The sequence below is a fragment of the Amblyomma americanum genome, chromosome 11, assembly GCF_052857255.1.
Source record: "Amblyomma americanum isolate KBUSLIRL-KWMA chromosome 11, ASM5285725v1, whole genome shotgun sequence".
In the NCBI taxonomy this organism is placed as follows: domain Eukaryota; kingdom Metazoa; phylum Arthropoda; class Arachnida; order Ixodida; family Ixodidae; genus Amblyomma; species Amblyomma americanum.
The window spans coordinates 9727072-9743347 of NC_135507.1; the positions used below are offsets into that span (position 1 = coordinate 9727072).

The following is a 16276-nucleotide window of genomic DNA, read 5'->3' on the forward strand; positions in this document are numbered from 1 at the left end:
TTATTGAAAGAAATGCGGTAGAGAAATTCTAGCTTAATTCGCATTCTGCGATTCTATAGACAGTTCCATTTTTAGTTCCTGCTTAATACTGATGCTACGAGCACTGAAACAGTAGTTGCTATAGTCACAAACCGGGATGCATGACTCTGAACGCGCTCCAGCATGCTACAGTCACTGCCGACTCGAGTTTCCCAACCGAACAGGCGTACTTCACAACTGGTCTGATGTTAGCGAAATATAAAAGTTCCTTAACATTCTGAGGAACATCCCTGAAATTCCGTTTTAAAAAGCCAAATATCCTTGAAGCCTCTGTCGAAACATATATACGACCAGTTTTGTAGCGAAAGCTACACTTGCCACGAACTCGCAGTTGCGCCGTGCTCGCATTGCCACCGCACCGCACCACGTGACCAACCACGTGACTGGTCACGTGACCAACAACATGACGAACCACGTGACAACAACTAGCCAGGTAACCAGACTAATCCGGACTTGCAGTCAAGGTTAACCAAGGCTAACCAAGCTATCTATGCCTTAGCTTTCGCTACGTATATCCTGGCATAGTCGAGCTAAGCCACTGTCAATTTTTTTTTGTACACGTGAAGTCGGCCCAAAAATAAACACCGATAAACTTATCATTTTTCCCTGCCAATATAGAAGCTGCTTGTTCAAAACTTACGACACAACAGGAGTACTCCTGCCTGTAAAGGAAATAATAGCACTTTGCAGCGTTCAAAACCATGTCCCATTTTTCGCATCACCGGCGAATGCGGTCAAAGTTTTGCTGGAAGGTCATACGTGTCGCATGGAGCTCTTACCAAACGGTACAAAACAGTCATCCGCGTATACAGCCGCACCTGGCGAGTAACAATTTCCACAGTGTAACTGACATATATTTAGAACAGAAGGGGCCCTAACACACAAGACCCCTGCGGAACGCCAGAAGCGACTGTTGCGGTGTCTGAAAAGCAGCCGTTGACCAAGACACGTTGGTTGCGCCCTTCGATATAATGTTTTTTTATCCATTGAAACACTTCGTTCGCTATAGCAAGAAACGATAGCTTGTACACTCTAAACAGTAAGGAGTAAAAAGGGAGTGCACCTGAGGACAGCTTACTCCCTTATTACTCCCACACAGGCGTATTCGTGTTTGTAGAGTGACACGCTTCTCCGGCCTTCACTGCGGCCGCCTTCTAACCTTCGTGTGGCGTTAACGGGCGAGGGCTCCCACATCTCGACTCCTCATTGCATACGAACGGATAAAACATGCATCCGTGACAACTGTCGCTAGCAAGTGCCGCTAACTATATATTTAGAACACACGGCGCCAACAGTTCCGGCGAAGTAGCCAGATGATCTGCTACGTCGAGAGAGCAAGCTGTTTTTTTTTTTTTTTCACCGACGTTGGTTAGAATATCCCTCGGGACACTGGGATGGAAGAGTTTGTTCTACCGAATACTATTAGAAGGAAAATTTTCAATTTCCGATAGTTTCTGCGACGGATTGCCTTGGTTTCCGAAAATGGGGGCTAAAAGCATTTTGTGATTTAAAAAAAAAGCACTAAACTCATTTCAACACGCTATGTCAGTATATTTTTTATCGCTCAGTAGCTGCCTTCCACTGGACACAGAACAAAATCACCACATGGACGCATCACTGAGAGACGCTTTGATGAAAAAAAAATGAAAATCGGCGAATCACCGATGCAGCAAGCATCGGCGACGATCCGATGAACATCGCCGATTTTTGTGGCAGCGATGATTCCATAATCATAGTTTTATTATTATTATTAAAACTTGGTGCGGCACAAACAGGCCACAAAAACCCTGCAGCAGATCGTCATGTCATAGAAAATATGTCGCGCACAATCGATTCGAAATATTCCCAGAAAATAGGTCAACTTTTGAGGCTAACGCCAAAATCAACTGTCGGCATCGACAATCGTCGATCAGTTGCCGGACTGCCTCGACAATCTTTCGATCGTGTGCTAATTACGAACGTATCTGCTATAGCTCTATATTAACGCGTACAAGGACATAAAAATGCCTGTAAAACCGTTATGCCCGTTTTTCGAGACAATTGGGGCGAGGTGTGCACATCGAGTTCGAGGAACTTAGTTACAGGCGACTAAAAAAAAACGCTTTTTTTTTTTTTGCTGCAAGACTAATCTGAAACCGCGTGAAAATGTTCCAGAAAGGACTTTGAAACCATCATAGCAGGCGACATGACGTCTGCTTGGTTCAAACTGGCTGTTTCTTCAGTACCTATACACAACTCCTGTCTATGCTTTCCGTTTAGATTACTTCAATACAATATCTCGCCAGCAAATCCTTCCAAAAAAGAAAAGGTCTGAAACCGCGCAAACGTGTAGTCAGAACGTGTCTGAAAAGGATGAAGAAACCCGACAGCAGACGACGGGAACGTCTGCTAGCTTTAAACCGTTCATCTACGCGACACATCAATGGTTTTTCACGTATACCTTTACTCAGTCTACAATAACCCGATCCGTAATAATTGTTAAAGCTCGCTCGGTGCAGACGTTTGACGCGCGAAAGCAGCGTAATACCGCGCGCCGAGTCGATGCAGAGGCGGTAGTGGCGCGTACACATGCACCACCCCAGCGCCACCAATTTCTAGGGCAGTAGTGACAAGTTCCGGGTTCCGCATGGCCGCACACGTGCTATATCTCTCGGCCTCGCGCGCTCACTTCGTTTTCACTGCCCGTTTTTCTGCCGTGCGCGCTTGACATACGTTATCCCCGCCCACATGGCAGTTTTTCGCAGCCGCCTCACCTCTGCTCTGTGTCTGCGTGGCGCCTGATGGGTTCCAACCGGGTCTGCGTCGTCGGCATTTCCGTTCTAGCCTGACCCCAGTCACGGCCCTGGCAGTGGTAGTTTCGGTTGCTGTTGTAGTCGACGGTGATGTCCGTTGATCGCTGCCGGCACTCGCAGCCAAGGCACACGAACCGAAAAGTCACCCCACGACACGTAAATCACGGGTGAAAGGTCACCAGCGCACAGCGCTGCAGACGACGGCGAGCAGACGGCAGGCAGCAGCAGCAGCAGCGCGGTAGCAGACGACGACCGAAACCAACCACGTAGGCGCCCGCAGACGAAAAAAAAAAAAGTGGGGCGACACTAGCGCCTCACGTCACGGCGCGGACGTTGTCGTCGTCGTCGGCGCACTCGTCAACGTCGTCGCCGGTGGTGGTGATGCCGTCACCCGTAGTCGCGCCGCTATATCACCGGCCATCTGCGAGGATAAGGGTTGGGAATAACAATGAGGAAAGAAAAAAAAACTTCGCGACGAGAGCAATAGGGAGATGCAACGAGCGACGTAGCGCCTCACGAGCGGCCTTCCACCAAGTACAGTCGGCAGCAAAAGTTTACGATATGAGCGTTTTTAGCGAAAAGGAAAAAAAATATTCTGGCGCAGTCACGAAAGCCAATCGTCTGGATTATATCCGAGTATATGAGAAGGCTCATACGCCCCAAGCACTGGTATTAATACCAGGCGAACGGTTCGCGAGGCAGCGCGAAACTTGTTAGCAGCACACGCCCCCCTGCAAACGTATACGATCGAACAAAGTATAGCAGCTCTATTCCAATTCCATTACATTTTTTTGCTATTTCCACCCTTCGTCACTGGCTATAGCACAGGCGTCGTGCTCTTTCCGAACGGCGTGTGGCAGTGAATAAGAACAGAACCAAAGGAAAGAAACCGAGCACACCAGCCCAGGAAAGTTGCGGTGCGCTAAAATTTTACAATTTCGTTTTATTTTTTATCTACACTTTCAATCTTTACACAATTTCTCAAAGATTGGTAGGGCGTTTAACGCCCGAAACAGCACATGGGATACGACTACGAGGCACGTCGTAGTGGAGGGCTCCGGATTAATTTCGGCCACCTAAGTTCCTGCACTGACATCGTGCAGCACACGGACGCCTTTAAATCGAAGTGCGGCCGCCGCATCAGGGATTCGACCCTGCGTATAGCTCATAGTAGCTGGTTCAGTTGATAAATGCGCTCCGATTATTTGGCATGCAGAAAGAATGAGTACCTCTGGTCTGTACGTATATGCAAGTACACATTGTCTAGCTGATCACGCAACAACAAAAAAATGGTGACGAAAAAAATAGAGCGGTGGCAACTAAAAGGCGAAAGAAACGAAATGACGTTTCGGTTTACACATTGGAGCCTTGTTAATTGGAAGACGAGCCGAAACGTCATTTCATTGCTTTCGCCATTTAGTCCGCGCGGCTCCTCTATCTTTCGTTACTTTTTCTTTTCTTTTTTTTTTTGCTCAGCTAGGCGAAGTGTACTTATACATAGCTACCAATTGGAGTTGTACTTTGGAGATCAGAGTTATTTATGTTTTCGATGTCAATACTTTTGGCCATGTGATGTTTTTGCACGGCGAATTGATACATCAGAGTGCAGACGAGCCCCCGTCAAAACTTTGATTTCAAACGAGTAGTGCGCTTCGGGGACGTGGAAAAATGGCCAGTTTCACGTCACTAAAATAAAATTCGCAGAAAATACAGGGCCAAATTGAAGGCCGTGGGACCACGCTAGAATAATTTTTGAAAACCATCAATGATTGCATTTTCTTCGAAGAAGAAAGTCCAAGAAATGCGTTGAGCAATTGGACACCCCCCCCCCCCCTTTTCCAGAGTAACCCACAAACCCACTGAGCACTTCCGTCACCACCCCAGCCCACCGTCATACACGCCACACCCGAAAGCAGAGCATCCTCCTCGAGCGTCCACCTCTGCCCATCTCAAGTCTTTGTTCAGCCAGACGACAGAGAGTGGAACAACTTGCCAGTGGAAACTGTTCTACATAACACCCCTGGCAGCTTCAAGGCATCAATCGAAGAACTAATTAATACATATGTGAGCCCACCCCTCATGTAATGCCCCCTTGCGGGCCTTTGAGGTACAAATAAATAAACACACTATAGAGGTCACGTGGCAGCTCAGCAGGTCCCGGATTTCGGCACCAAAAGTATTGCAAAGCCACTCGGGACGGAACCAGCCGTATGGTCTGTGCCACTCCTGGAAGGGACTATATAGTTCAAGCCCGCGCGCGTTGGCGCTAGCTCGAGACATTACGGGGCTTTGACTTTTTTTTTTTTTTAACCGTGGCCCTCGGTTAACGAATAACGCTCCCACGAACTTGCTTTCTAAAGGTGTAATGTGAAAAAGCTGCCTGCCAGAACGAAGCAGTGATAATGTGACAGTCGCGTCTGATGCGAGTGCACCTAGTCGCATCACACCTCGGCTGAACCGTTGCTGTAGCCTGCCTGTTACAAATCGTTGATTCTCCTGACAATATATCACGACTGTTTCTGGACCTATCGCTATAGTTGGGCATAAACGATGTATTGTTGCATACCTTCGCGCAGAGCACTTTGTCAACATTCACCAACACTCGAATGTCGCCGAGCACTTAGCCAACATTCGCCAACTATATACAATAGTGCGTGAGAAACAAGACCACGTTGAAAGTAGCACATACACACTTCGCCGCGGACAGCGGCTAGAAGTGTCGGCGAAACCGCCGATTAAGGTGCACGTTTTACGGAGCCACCCGCGCACGTTATCGCCGCTTACATCAGCAAGTATAAACAAGGTTCGCGTGCAGCGAAGACAAGATAATAGCCAATCATCGCTGACTCCGCGCGCGAAGCCCGATAAAAGGCCCGGGGTAGACAGTGGAGAGGCGCTTGTAGCTGCTAAACTACACCATGCAAAGCTGATAAAGCTCGAGATAAGGCAATCTTGACTCTGTGAGCGCAACACTGAATATGGAGCGGTCAAAGACTCCGTATACACTCAGAACAAAAAGGATTGAAAGGGAGTAAGTAAAAGGGGAGTGAAATGGGGAAAATTTAGCGCCGGGTCCTCTGATACTTTTCTACTCGTTGCGAAGCTTTTTTGCGTAACGCAATGGAAAATGTTTGCGCATTCCGACGCAGAAGCGATTTGAAGATGATCAATTTAGGCTTACCCCACTCGATGTCAAGTGCTATATAGCACTTTGCTTTCCCATAAGGCTGCACGAAATGCACGAACTTTGTTAGCAGCTTGGTACATACAACCTACACCGCCAACTTTTTTGGAAAGTAAGTGGCCATCGCATCAGGAAGAATAGCCATTGGTACTTTTTAGCCGAAACGAAAGCAATAAACTTTAAATCGCTTTGGACTGCATACTGCATGCATATAGAGTGACCGCGTCGCGGCGTCCCGTCGACTAGGGGGCACATCCATCTATTTGAAGAGCGGTCAGCATTCTTCGAGTACACTTGGCACATATTACAGCGAACACGAATTTGCTAGCTGTCCTGCAGAACACGGGCAAACACACCACAGCGGCGCAGAACTTCCGTCTAAATTAGCGCTTTCTTTTTCCGAAAGAAAAGTAAATGAACAAAAGTTGCTTGATTAAATTCAACGATTTAATTCAGTAAAAAAAAAACGCTTACATGAAATTTCCAGCCCAGCAGAGTCCCAATACGTGCAAAAGCTTTGCCACGAGCTGTACGTCAGCTGTCAGGATGACGGCTTGATACCCCGTCATCATCCGACGCTGGCGACATTCTTCCAACAGGCTGTAGCGATCTTTTAAATTTTACAGCGCAGGTGAAGGTTCACTGCACAGACATTACGTCGTTCGCGTCAAATGACGTCATCATCACGTGACGAGCGGCGCAGCTGCTGCAAAACCAAGGGGCCTGTTCTGTGCCCATATGTAACTTCAGGACATGTTTCGTGGCAAAAAAATAAATAAAAAAGGACATCAAAGGGCCTCATTACTCCCCTCCCTCTCTGTCATATACACCAAGAAAACCACGTCAACAGAAAACAACAGCCACAAGTACTGTGACGGTCAAAGCTTTACTGAGCCCTTTCGATCAGAGAAAAAAATATAACACACACCAAGCAAAAAGACACAGAAACAAGCGGATGGCCTTGTGTGCTCACCGCGAGAGAATTCGTTCAACCATTCTGCCAGTGACATTTAGTCTCGTCAGTCAGTCAACCCAAGAAATAAAAATGCAAACAGATGCAGTGCCTTTCTGTTCCGAGAGCAAACACAGCAGAATGGGAGTTCTGTTCGCAGCGGCTGTCCCAGCGGAAAATTGACTCTGTGCACACAAACACCGGAGGAATTCCCTGTCGAGAAACTACAGTTCGCAGTAAACGCCGTTTTGGGTAAGTGGGCTCCAATTTAATGTGACGCAGTTAGGCTCTGATCAGAGGGCGCTGACGTCGCCTGCATTATACGCATAGAGATTTCCGCTTCTCCGTATAACCTTGCAGCGGTCATGTTCGTTGCGCCGTTCGTTTTGTGTGATTTAATTTGGTTCCTCGATATTCGAGGGGAGGCTGGGACAGAAGACTCTCAGAAGGCCCGACAACGGCCCCGACCCTTCTGTATACTTTTGAGATACTGCCCAGCAGCAGTTCTCCTTCTGCCGTGTGTTTTAGAGATATTGAAAAAAGAAACGCACAGATAATACACAGCTAATAGTACACAGACAATGAATATGTCCAACAAACTACAGACATGACAGATATGTACACAATGCTATAAATTCTTACTAATGTAACCAGTGTTAACCGAAGCGACACTTGGGGGCTATGAGGGACGCCGCAGTGGAGCGCTCTGGTTTAATTTAAACTACCTGGGATTATTTAACGCGCGCTGACATCGCGAAACTCCCTAGCGTTTTTGCATTTCACCTCCATCGAAATCCGGTCGCCGCGGCCGGGAATCGAACCCGTGACCTTGGGATCAGGAGCCGAACGCCAAAGCCACCGGGCCACCGCAACGGGTAGTTAGACCGTGTATAGAAATTCATCTTCAGTACTTTTGCGTGTAAGAATAGCCTCCACCTGCCTTGTGCTTCAGGCGATTCTACTATTTCTCAGCAGCCATGTTCGTTAGCCAATATATATATATATATATATATATATATATATATATATATATATATATATATATATATATATATATATATATATATATATATATATATATATATATATACACATTCTAGTTGGCGAGCCGCAGAACGCGAAAATACTTAGTTATGGCATACGACGCCACCGCCTTTTATACCAGATGAATAAAACCCCATTGTTATAAAAGAAGATCGGCATTTGGGCTTAATGACAAAGAACGTCTATGCTGGAATTCAGTGCAACATTGGGAACGAAGAACACAGGTCCTGCTGGCTCCCCCTTCGGTAACAAAAAGAACATTCCACGGGCGGCAACGCCAACTAAGCAGAACCTGTGATAAGACCCTTGTAATCTGGAAGCACTACTTGACCCGGCTGAATAACCACCGGCATCGGCTTTGTTTCCGCTAATATCTTATCGGCAGAAGCCAGTAACCCAGCGATTTGCTGCCGCTTCTGTAAGAAGCAGCTCAAAAATAATATTAGTAATAATAATACGCATGCAACACTGGGCAAGTTGAGGCGCTCTGAGCAAACGCACGAACTGAAACAAAAGCATAAAATTGGACGTTTCCAATTCAGAGCGAGACATTCTCCGTGTAGTTCGTCATAATAAGAGCAAGAACTCTCCACACCTCGTTCAGCGGGAACATTTTATCCGGAAAGAAACCACAGCGATTTTTTTTTTGCAATAAAAAAAAAAACGCGTGTGCTAAGTACAGCGTTTGAAGTAAAGAGTAATTTTTTCCGCGCAGTACTCAGTCGTGGTGGGCTTCAGGAAATTAGGCCAAACGGGTTCATTAGCAACTCGTTAACTATAATGTCAGTTATCCTTGTAACTCATACAATTTGTCGACTTATTGCAATCGGATTTGTAAGTGGCATTAAGTGACAGTCATGCCTGTTTTTATATTTTCAAGAGGGAGACTTAGGCGCAGCTAGTGTTCCTTTGTGTGCCCCCGCAGGGAGCAGAATTGCGCGATTGTTTCCACTGCGCCGCTCGTAGCACTATTCGCGACGTGGCGATCACATGATCCCGCTGACATCAAACGTTCCAATTCGTTTCGGCTCATGCCCAACACATGAGTCGGAGAGGCCAGCCGCTCCCACCTTCTGCTTTGCTACCCGACTGAGGGAGTATTGTGCAGCCCCCACGGGGAGGAGGAGCGGTGCCTCCGAACTGCCACTTTATTATTTGAGGCTCAGCCATCTTGAAAGGTGCAGCGCTGCTTCTTCGCATGCCGTATAAAATAGCGCAACATCAGACAAGGACATGAGAGAACACACACGAGCGCTGGTGCAAGACAAATCATCAAACTAAGTTCGTTAAATGTACGGAATCCATCGTGTACAGCATACCATTGACATGTGGAAAGAAGTATGTAGGTCAAAGTGGAAGGTGCTTAAACGAGCGCCTTCGCGAGCATCGTTACAATGTTAAAGAAAAGAAAGGTGGCTTTTTTAGATGCGCACTGCAGAAAATGTGAATCCAAGTGTAAACCTCTTTTTCAAGCATGCACGGTCATCGCCAAAAACACTTGCAAACTCACGCGAGAAATAATCGAAGCAGAAATGATGGATAGCTTAGGTGGTAACTGCGTAGCGAAACCCTCTGTTGGGCTATCTCGTAAGGAATTAGATTACCTCAGAAGCCGCTAAACAATTGACTGTCTGCCGCGCTTGCGCAATGTATCGCCATGTCTTGTACATCTACAGGCTCTCTTCCGCAATAAACTGTTGCAAGTTAGCGCTCGTGTGTGCTCTTTCATGTCCTTGTCTGATGATGCGCTGTTTTATACGTCATGCACTACCAACAAGCCCAAACCGCCACCTTATTGTTCTTCGCATGCGGAGATTTCCCCGAGTAGCGCGGCTCCTGTCACACGAGAAGCGGCTTTCCCGCAGAGCTTGGAACATATTAGAGAGATTTAGCATACCGGGGACATACTAGCGGAGACGTATACCGGTTCTACGTACGCTTGCTGCGCACGCGCAGTGGTCATACCCGGCCACGCCCTTGCCACTGCGCATGCGCGGCTTGTTACGTTAAGCCGGTATGCGTCTCCGGTATGCTAAATCTCTTTAACGACGTACCTTTGCGCGGCTAGGCGCAGTGACCCAAGAAATGCTGCCTCTCTGAGCGTGTCAAAACTGAAACCAGGCGGCCGCAGAGCGCCGACAGCCACATCCATCCGCTCATGTTAGTTGACGGCGCACCCGTCACCTAATTTTTTAATACCCACTCGGGTTGCACAAAGCGCCATCACTGGTATGCTGTGACCCGGCGTCTACTGCCACGTGGACCTGAGAGGTGATAATAATGACTACCTGAACTGGCATCACGTGTTCGAAGCTGCTTATCACCGCCGTGGTTTTCTTAGTGGGTGGCAGTCGTGTGATAAAAAGAAAGGCACGCAGCGTTTACGACACCGAGTGACGATACGCTGTAGTGAAGAGCTACAGATTAATTTCGACACCTGGGGGACTCGGAGGACGAATTGAAGCTGGTTTATATCGATATAGGGTGCCGCACTCTAAACAGAGGCCACTCTGATCTAAAATGGAGCTTTTATAAGCTAGAAAAGAAAAAAAACGATATGCAGGTGGCGCCATCACTGGCCCATTCCGGAAACGGCTCAACACTTGATACTTTTCTGTAAAGGGCTTCACCCTACAGTGGAAGGCAGCGGGGCTGACTTACCCAAGGCATTGGGGTTTAGGGATAGTGAAGGGAAAGTGGATTTTAAGAGGTTAGAAGTAACCAAGCGAAGGTTATCTGATTGGTGGCTAAAAGCAAGACAGGAGCAAAATTTCACAAGACATGGCTAGGTGGCTTGAGCCACCGCCCGATGTAAAGGGTTCAGCCGTATCCATCCATCCATCCGAAAGTAAAATGCATGCGTCGACACCGATTTGTGGGCGCGGATTCCTGAGGCTGCGCTACATCGTCATTGACTTCAAAACGGTGGCAACCCGTCCCATCCGTTAAGGACGTCACGAGTTCGAAACGAGTGAGGGGGCAATTTTTGCACTTATAGAATTATCTTAGCCATGAATGTTTTTTTTTTCTTTGCTGCCTGGCAAATGTTAACGTACCCCGAATGAGCCAGAGAACCAATTTGCAACGAGAACGACTCCATCCAATTAAGCATAGACTTGTTCTCAGTGCCTAGAACGCCTTGGCCACTGCATCGGGTCGAGTGACGTAGTACGTGTGCTCGTGCCACGTGGCAGTGGCTGCGTCCCCCTTTCGGCCTTCTGGTTTCGGTTTAAAGCGCCTGGACAGCCAGACTTCCTTGCGCCGAGCAGTATCAACTTCTGACAGTCTAACTGCAAGACGTTGTTGGCCATTAAAGGGACGCTGGGGAGAATTCCAACCAAATTTTGTTCACAGTGAAAATCAATTCTAATCGCTCTTTCCGGCTATGCTGACGTTTACCCGGCAGCAAAAGAGGCATTAATTGCTGACAAAATCAAATTCAAGTTTTCCAGTGGTCTTTTTTTTTCGGGGGGGGGGGGGGGGGGGTAAAACCACTTACTACTACCCGTGACGCCGAAAAAAAAAAGACCCCGCGACCACTGTTTGGAAGCATTTTGGTAGTGAATGGTGGTGTTGCCTGGCTACAGGGATCGACGCGAAAAAAAAAAAAACAACTCTCGGTGTCACAGTATGCTCCCAATTTCCCCCTTTTCTAGCTTACAAAATATCTGTTTTCGGCGACGGTATAAACTATGATTTAACCGCGCTATTCTATTGGTACAGGTCAACTTCAATTTGTCTTCCGTCTTAAGTTTAAGCGTTCACTAGTGGGCAACGCTATATTCAGTACTCTTATATACAGTATACGTGGTCATGGGATTGGTAATTTTGCGGACAAGTGCTTTCCTCTAGGTCAGCAGTTTCGTACGTAATATGGCTTTCATGTCACACCTGTGGCGTGTAAATAATAAAAAAAAAAGAAATAATAATGCTCAACACATTCGTAACTGGCGAATTTTAGAAGGACTGCAAAAAATACTCATCGTTTCGCTTTGGAGAATACCGCACACAAATGCAAGAGGACGCGGCTTCACCACTTTTTGAAAGTATTACTGTATTGGTGAAATTCACTGACGTGTGCCTTGTTAATTTGTATCGTTAAATACAGTTGACCATCAATAAAATTCAAGAGTCACTGACCAAGCCCTGAAACAGGAAGCGAAGTTTCGATTTAGGAAAAGTTACCGTTTCACACCTCCTAGTCATTGGAGTTGGCAAGGAAGTCGTACTAACAAGCGCTCCCGAAACGTCTTTTTGTTTTCGGAACCTCAATGACCGCTGTGATCTCTGCCTTTCACAGATGCACAGTCTGTCAAACTATCCATCGACCGCATCAGCTTTGAGACGTTGTCAGAAAAGGCTGTCTGTAGCGCAATTCATAATCACATAATTTCTTATTTTTCCGTAGTCTTAGTTTTGTCCCATTTTCCGATACTTCTAATGAGGCCTCTCCATTTCACCCTGTCATTAACTCCTTCCCTCTTGGCGTTCCCGATCCTTAGATTTTCTGGAGTACGCATCCTTTCAGCCTTTTCCACCACCTTCTTTACAATGCGTGTCATTGGATTAAGTAATTAATACGCTTTGTGCTTACTTAGTGAGCGAGGTATTAAATGCAAGTACACTTCAGTTATGACCTATGCCACTGTCCAGGCCTCGAGGTTGTCGAGCATATTTTACTTCAACTGTGCACAAAGTTGCGGTTTTACTGCCAAGTCTTTCCAACCACTTTCTCCGGATTTTTGTACACAGCAGCATGCGCACGGTTTGGAAAGGAGAGAAAAAAGTTTTTTTTTATTTCAAGAAAACACGTGCGTTTCAAAAATTCTCGTGGTGTTATATTCGAATGAGATAGCATCCACATTCATTGAATTTATTGAACAGCTAACGCGTATACGGATACATTACGGAGTAACGCAACTACGTACCGTGTTCGTAGATTTTAATGCACGAGCAGTAGCATTTTTTTTTTTTTAACCAGAGACCTTGCTTCATGACAAATAGAAACGCACTAACCTCACCACAGATGCTTTTAAATGGGGACTATGCAAGCTCAGCATCGCGCTTTATCCGCGCTAACAGCTCTTTAAAGGCAACGGAATAACACTTGCAGCCGCTGCGTTGTTTTAACGTGATTCGTGGAATAGCTATTCGCACTACAGGATTGTTGACGCGTTCACTTAACGGCTTTTATTTCACTGGCCCCTCGAATTCGCTCAGGTGTGTAAAACCTAGCTGCATTATATATTCGCGTGGTTCAAGTTCTATCGTTACTAATATTGATCGGTAGATTTATAACTGGCTCTGCATGCAGTCATTGGAAACAGAACACTTAAGTTGTAAGCTAGTGCCTAAACAATTTAACACCAGTATGTGCTTGGTTATGCGTCCAACTCTCAAGAACATTGACACGCACAGCAAAATGCGAATGTTGGTGGGGGTGGTACTGCTGCATGCGCTAAAATAACCTAGATGTTCTCAAACAATTGAGAATGCGAAGTTCTTTTAACGACCGGCGACGGCAACGCAGACCGGTCAATATGAAATGTCAAACGTGCACACCGTTCATGTGCCGACCGGCATGCGTTATTGTGGGAATTAAAGAGCGGAGCTTGATGCCGCGTACTGTAGGCGCCGTGGCTGGGGGGCTGCCAAGCGCTCAGTCGGCAACCGGCGAGGAACAATCGGCGAAAGCCTCGCGAGAGGGAAGAAACGGACGCCCACCATTCCTGTCTCCTGTGCAGAACCCGTCAGACGCCTCCATCGGGGCCTCCGCAGAAGCAGCACAGAGCCGAAAGAGCTATGCACAGAGCCCCGCTCGCCGATGAGAGCTCCGATGGGACGCCCGCCGCCGCCGGAAGTTGTCACGACCCGTTCTTGTCACGTGGCCTTCTTGACGTCACGGTCAACATCCGGCGTGGTCGGGCGGCCAAAAAGATGTCGAACCCCGATCGCAAGAGCAAGAAACCGTCGAGTGAGCCGATTTATTTTCTTCTCCTTTGACTTGTTTTTAATTCAGTATCGGGGTGCATGGCTAAGCTGCTATGACGCAGTCTTTTTCCTGAAAATGTGGGCTTGCAGCTGAAGGCTTGCGAAGGGATAGATAGCGCACTTGGCTGGCTCTGAATTGGGGCGTGAGTGGTTACAAGTACGATCGTTGTGACCTTACCTGACGCCTGTTAAGTGAACGTTTGTCGTTCACCGTCTGTCTAGACAGGAATTGGAGCCTCAACTCGGCTTGCCGGCATCGCGGATTGGATTTAACTGAAACAATCGTGCTTCATGGCAAGACGAGCAAAACGGAAGTCTGTGCAATACGCGTTACCGATAGCCGGCTCTGACTGTCGATTTCGCCACTGTCCACGATCTGTTAATCTGAGAACCGTTCTCTACTGTGTTTGATTTCAGGCAGCGCTTTCAAGCAGCAGCGACTGTCGGCATGGCAACCCATTCTCACGGCAGGGACGGTGCTGCCTACGTTCTTCGTAATAGGCCTTGCGTTCGTCCCCATAGGCATTGGTCTCCTAGTTTCGTCCAACGAGGTAACATTGACGATCTTACACGCAAAACCTGCGACCTAGTTCGTTCCCCCACATTCTCGACGCGCTGACTGTGAAACCGTCTCTCACAGGTTCAAGAGTTCCAGTTTGATTACACGGAATGCAAGGAAAAAGGCAAAAATGTAACATGCGCGTCTGTGATACAGAACGACATCACGAAAACATGCGTTTGCCTGGAGCGGATAACGCTTCCCGAAGATTTCAAAGTAAGTGTGTGCATTAGAGCTTTTCTAGTACTCGATCATTTCTTCATAGTACTCTTTCGACGAGAGCTACTTCAAAGCATATTTTTAGAAGGAATGTCTGGATATGTGTACTTTATATTGTGTGGTGATTAACGGTAATTTCAGCACCGTATGTAGAAGGCGAGTATGTGTGCTCAGAGTCAACTGTCTTCTCTTATTATAGCATTATTCTGTTTATGCAGCGCTGTCGGCAAGATTTGTGTGGTCATCTGTGAAGCACGGGCATGTCAAACATGCCACATAGATTCTAAGCTTTTTTGCAAAACCTCCTCTGTGGATAGCATGGATGAAAGGGAGAGTTATTAACAGAGGACATATGGATACAGGTGGATACAAGACTAAGTCCTTGATCTTAGGCTGACACCCTGACGTCTATACTGCTGTCACAGTTTGCAGCCGTCTTAACGTACCGTACACAGCTTTTAATCAAGAATTTGGTGCATCTTAATTAAAGGCCAACTTTCTTTTTGCTGAAGTGCGCTGCCTCTTAATGTGTAGCTACGGCTATGTGTTTTTGCACAAATATCTGTGATGCTCAACAAAAAGATGTGTTTTTAAGTCGAGAGGGTTGTGTTCATGGCTATCACTTCATTGTCATTCTGATCTTCTCACGTATAGGAAACACTTGATGTGGTACGTTAAACCAGTGGCAGTGCATGTGAAAATAAATAAATGAAACTTGCTGAGTAAGTTCGCTAGATAATCTGTCCGTAGGTCTAGGTGTCTGTTGTAGTCTGTAGCTAAAAGTCTGACAGGCAATACAGCACCATAGAGGGGAAGTTGTAAAAAACCTCTTCTGCATTGCAGTCAGAAGTCTATGTGTACTACGGGCTGACCAACTTCTACCAGAACCACAGACGGTACGTCAAGTCCCGGGACGACACCCAGCTCCTGGGTAGACCTCTTCAGACGAACCTCGACTGCGAGCCCTTCGCACGGGACCCTAAGACTGGGCTGGCTATTGCACCTTGTGGAGCCATCGCAAACAGCATCTTCAATGGTTGGTTCTGTTCTATCAGCTCAATGTCTTCTTTCTTGCTGGAGTTCTGGCTTTTTATATCTTTTCTTCTGCTTTTCTGAGCAGCTCCGTGGCCAAGAAGTTGAATTCCCTTCCGTAAGCTTTGAGCTACGTAGCTCACATTTCAGAATTGATGTCACTGCAACAGGACAGAGAACTTAGCAGATGTGAAATTTTGCTTGTTTATGTATTTCGATCACTGTGTGGTTTGCTGAGTGATGGCATTTTAAATAGATGCTGTGTTGGAGGAAACCTTATATTTTGCATACACAGTATAGGTATTGTGTTGAACTGTGCGGCCCTGCCTTCACATCCGCTTTGCAGCAGCAGGAAGCAGTAATATTTGTTACTTGAACATTACTGGGAGGGATAAAAGGAAGTTGCCAAAGCGGTGCACAGAAACCCAGTGATGTTCCATTCAGGCCATTTTTTTCTTTGTCAG

General features: G+C 46.8%; 2 protein-coding genes across 5 annotated transcripts in view; one reads left to right on the forward strand and one right to left on the reverse strand.

Moving 5' to 3' along the window:
- mmy (UDP-N-acetylglucosamine pyrophosphorylase mmy) overlaps positions 1–13875 on the reverse strand; it is a 56719-nt gene extending 42844 nt beyond the window's left edge. For all 3 annotated transcript variants that reach the window (XM_077644348.1, XM_077644345.1, XM_077644344.1), the window contains exons 1-2: positions 13736–13875; positions 2793–3252 (exon numbers count right to left, since the gene is read on the reverse strand). In XM_077644348.1, the coding sequence (XP_077500474.1) occupies positions 2793–2851 (59 nt within the window). In that variant the 5' untranslated portion in view covers positions 2852–3252; positions 13736–13875. The remainder of the gene's footprint in view (positions 1–2792; positions 3253–13735) is intronic.
- Cdc50 (cell cycle control protein 50A) overlaps positions 1–16276 on the forward strand; it is a 35907-nt gene that overhangs the window by 7512 nt on the left and 12119 nt on the right. Inside the window, exons 1-5 of one of the 2 annotated variants that reach the window (XM_077644349.1) lie at positions 7068–7219; positions 13756–13985; positions 14420–14553; positions 14643–14777; positions 15624–15816. In XM_077644349.1, coding sequence (XP_077500475.1) covers positions 7071–7219; positions 13756–13985; positions 14420–14553; positions 14643–14777; positions 15624–15816 — 841 coding nt within the window. In that variant the 5' untranslated portion in view covers positions 7068–7070. Of the gene's footprint in view, positions 1–7067; positions 7220–13755; positions 13986–14419; positions 14554–14642; positions 14778–15623; positions 15817–16276 lie in introns of those variants that run through there. The other variant, XM_077644350.1, reaches the window with a different exon arrangement.